The 3384-nt window shown below is 26.3% G+C and overlaps 1 protein-coding gene across 1 annotated transcript; it reads right to left on the bottom strand.

Moving 5' to 3' along the window:
* Window positions 1–1697: 1697 nt before the first annotated feature.
* LOC126898838 (uncharacterized) lies at window positions 1698–3297 on the bottom strand. Its single transcript, XM_050673243.1, has 3 exons — window positions 2913–3297; window positions 2484–2850; window positions 1698–1953 (listed from the first exon to the last, which is right to left on the bottom strand). Exons 1-3 carry the CDS (start codon window positions 3173–3175, stop codon window positions 1933–1935), a joined length of 651 nt encoding a protein of 216 aa, XP_050529200.1. The 5' UTR covers window positions 3176–3297; the 3' UTR covers window positions 1698–1932.
* Between the last annotated feature and the right edge of the window lie 87 nt (window positions 3298–3384).

Here is a 3384-nt window from a genome sequence, read left to right as displayed (position 1 = left end):
CAATTGAATTTTTAATATAACTTAATTCGTTTATTAGATATAATAATTTAAAGTTTCAAATTTTTGAATTAATATACAGATATAATACACAAGGGATTACAAATATAGGTAGCTAATTGGTTTTTTATAACATCGATATTAGCAGGTACACAGCATTGTTATTATCAATTGTAGTAAGGCACATTGTTATGAGTTTATAAATACACTAACTGACAATACAGAAAGTATATCTATTGATAATCATCAATCCGTGACTCGAAATCACCCTGTATAACACTTTTGGTTAACAACGATATAAATAAATATTTATTAAGTAATTGAAATATTAAATAGATAATACAACCGGCTGGACACCTAGAGATGATATAATCCAACAGGAAGCTGACGGCGACACACACACAATATACGGGGTAACAAAGTTAAGTTAATTATCAAACAAAAGTAGTGATCGCGAAGATGATAAAAGGTTAACTCTCGATAAGGATATCTTATTATGGTACATTGGCCATGAATTGCAAAAATGTTTGTGTGTACAGTCCGCCTTCCTGTTAGTATTGTTGTATGTCACTGTGTTAATTATATATATATATATATCTATTAAACGGTACAATGATGTTATGGGAGACAGAGATATGGGTACATGCAAATGTGATCGTATCTTTTGTTAATGAGGTGACAGTCGATTTATTTACTATGGATTTAATGACTCAAAAACATTAAAATCAATCTAATTGACAATGTTATTATAAATAATTAAGAAGATATGATTTATCGATGTTGGACCACTATACCCTAGAAGTTCAAAACCAACACAAGTTTATATTAACAAGAGATGGTAGTCGCACATAATTAAACATTACCGCATACAAAAAAAAACGGTTATTGATTTAATTCGAATTAAGATAGCAGAATTCGGTGTGATAATGCTCAAAAGAGTCGAAAATACGATAGTTCGATTGTTTTTTGCAAACAAAACATAGTAGACACGCAAGAACATAACCAGGTAGAATAGCGTTAAAAGTTAAATAAAGTTAGTGGAAACATAAATAACAACAGTTATTAGTGTCTAGTAAACCAACGAAACGCAATAGTACGCATAACTAGCAATTGACAATCAATAGCCGCTAATATTTAGTGTTATAATATTTACTTTCATACAATGTTCTTCAAATGCACGTGATGCAAATTTAGGATTGGCAGACCAAATTCTGTGATCTAAATACTCATTAGTAAATTTGTTGTGGGTCATTACTTAATTTTTTATAATTAAATTATATTAATTGAATATAAAAACAATTGTAGTTTATGCAGGAATAATAAATCATTTGAGCCAGTAATACTATTAATACAAAATTATAATCCATTTTTTATCCAATTACTGTGATATTTTCTTATTTCAAAAATTTTTATTTACAGAGACGCCCCACAAAATAATATTGAAGTTCCATTGTTATTATTTTCTCAAAAGCTCTTCCTCTTATAAAAAAAAAAACTTTGAAATTCAGTTATTGTTTTAATTATCTAGTTTTATTATTGTATTAGGTAAACTATATTTTAATATAAAAATGATAATTATTTATAATAATAATAAAATTACACTTACAATACATATTTAAGATAAAAAACTTAAATATAAAATATTTACTGTCAAAGAATTACAATTAATCTGTCTATGTTTAGAAAAATAGTTCATATATTAGATGTTAAACAATTTTCATTTTCATTGATTCAAAATATTGGAAGATCTGTAATACACTTGCTCCCAATTTTGTAGATTTGTCGTTCCAAACAATAAAAATGGACCGCTACAAATAATTGGAAAAGCTGAGGCTATGTAAAATGCGAAATCCCAATTGAAACTTTCAATGTAAAAATTTCTAGCCGCTACAATATCAAGAATATTTCCCAAAGAAAAAAACACATCACTTAAGGCTATAAGACTACCAGCAAATTCTAAAAGCATAATCATATTTTAAAATTAAATTATTTCATTTCGGTTCTTTTTAATAACAAAGAAAATTGAGGTTTAAAACTATATGTAGAAGTTATTATTGATAAAATATTAATTTCGTGTATTGTTATTGTCATAATATTAATATAATTTAGAAACTAAATTTTAAAGTTTTAAAAAAAATGATTAGTTTTTTCATATTTTCAAATTCATAAAGCAAAGCAAAATTATCCCTCTTAAACTTTTTTGATTACTTGAAAGATTTTCTTCAGTGAATATAAGAAACGTGATAAAACGTCATATACATGATTTTCCCCAACCCAACTAATATGATATTGCTCACAAAACATATCTAATTGAAGCTATCATAGTTATAATTTTGAAAAAACTCCTCATTCTTTGTAATGAATAGAAATGTTCTAAAAAATTATGGTTGTCATAAAACAATCATTGTTAAAAATTTGTATTTTATATTGAAATATCTTTAATATAAATCATAGTATAAATAAATATGTAACACTTATTGTCTTACTGGCTTACTAGGACATAAATCCAATGAATTTATTCGTATACTATTTCTCTCGAAGGCTAAAAGTGCTATCGATAAATATATACACACTTTCGTTTGAAGAGAATCACACTTAGTTAATCTTATACATAAAACCATCAATGATGATAATATTAGCACTAATCCAGCGTATGTTTTTCTTATTGTAGTTTTTTTTATTCCATTATTTATGGTTAATGACATTGAAATTAATCCAGCTATTATTGAAAATATCCAACATAACATCCATGGAATACAAACATTTATTCCATTTTTTACTGCGTCACCACCAATAAATTTAGCGCTATAAATTGGTAATCCCGTGGTTATAAAACTATATAAATAACCAAATCTAAAAAATGACAAATATAAATTCAAATTATTTTTTTAGGCTTTAAATAAATTATTTAATACCCAAGTGAAGCAATTAGTAAGCTAATATAAGCTTTTGATTTGAGAATGATTTTCCATGGCGTAGTAAAAATTCTTAATGAATGAATACTCGCATCTTCTATAATTATGTATGGCATCTTGAATTGCATTATAGTCCAAATTATGACCCATCCCAACGCAAACGTACTCAATATATAGTAACTTAAACCATGAGACGTAATTGGTATAACTACTCCACTAAATAGATGACCACTAAATGCTCCAAAGATTGTTCCCGAAAACATAAACGTAGAATATAAAGTTCTATGTGCTTTAGGTATAATTTTTCCTGCTACTGTGCCACCACACGAAGCTACAGGACCAAATGAACATCTGCATAAATTATTATTAGATAAGATTTGTTGGCTAAATTATGAACAACTTTTTATATTGCATTTTTAAGTTGTATTCAAATTTTTTTTTTTTAATTATTTTTTTTTTTTTTTTTTTTTTT

This window comes from Daktulosphaira vitifoliae, unplaced genomic scaffold, assembly GCF_025091365.1.
Source record: "Daktulosphaira vitifoliae isolate Bord-2020 unplaced genomic scaffold, ASM2509136v1 Scaffold_2, whole genome shotgun sequence".
NCBI classification, from domain to species: domain Eukaryota; kingdom Metazoa; phylum Arthropoda; class Insecta; order Hemiptera; family Phylloxeridae; genus Daktulosphaira; species Daktulosphaira vitifoliae.
This window is presented reverse-complemented; position numbering and strand designations above follow the sequence as displayed.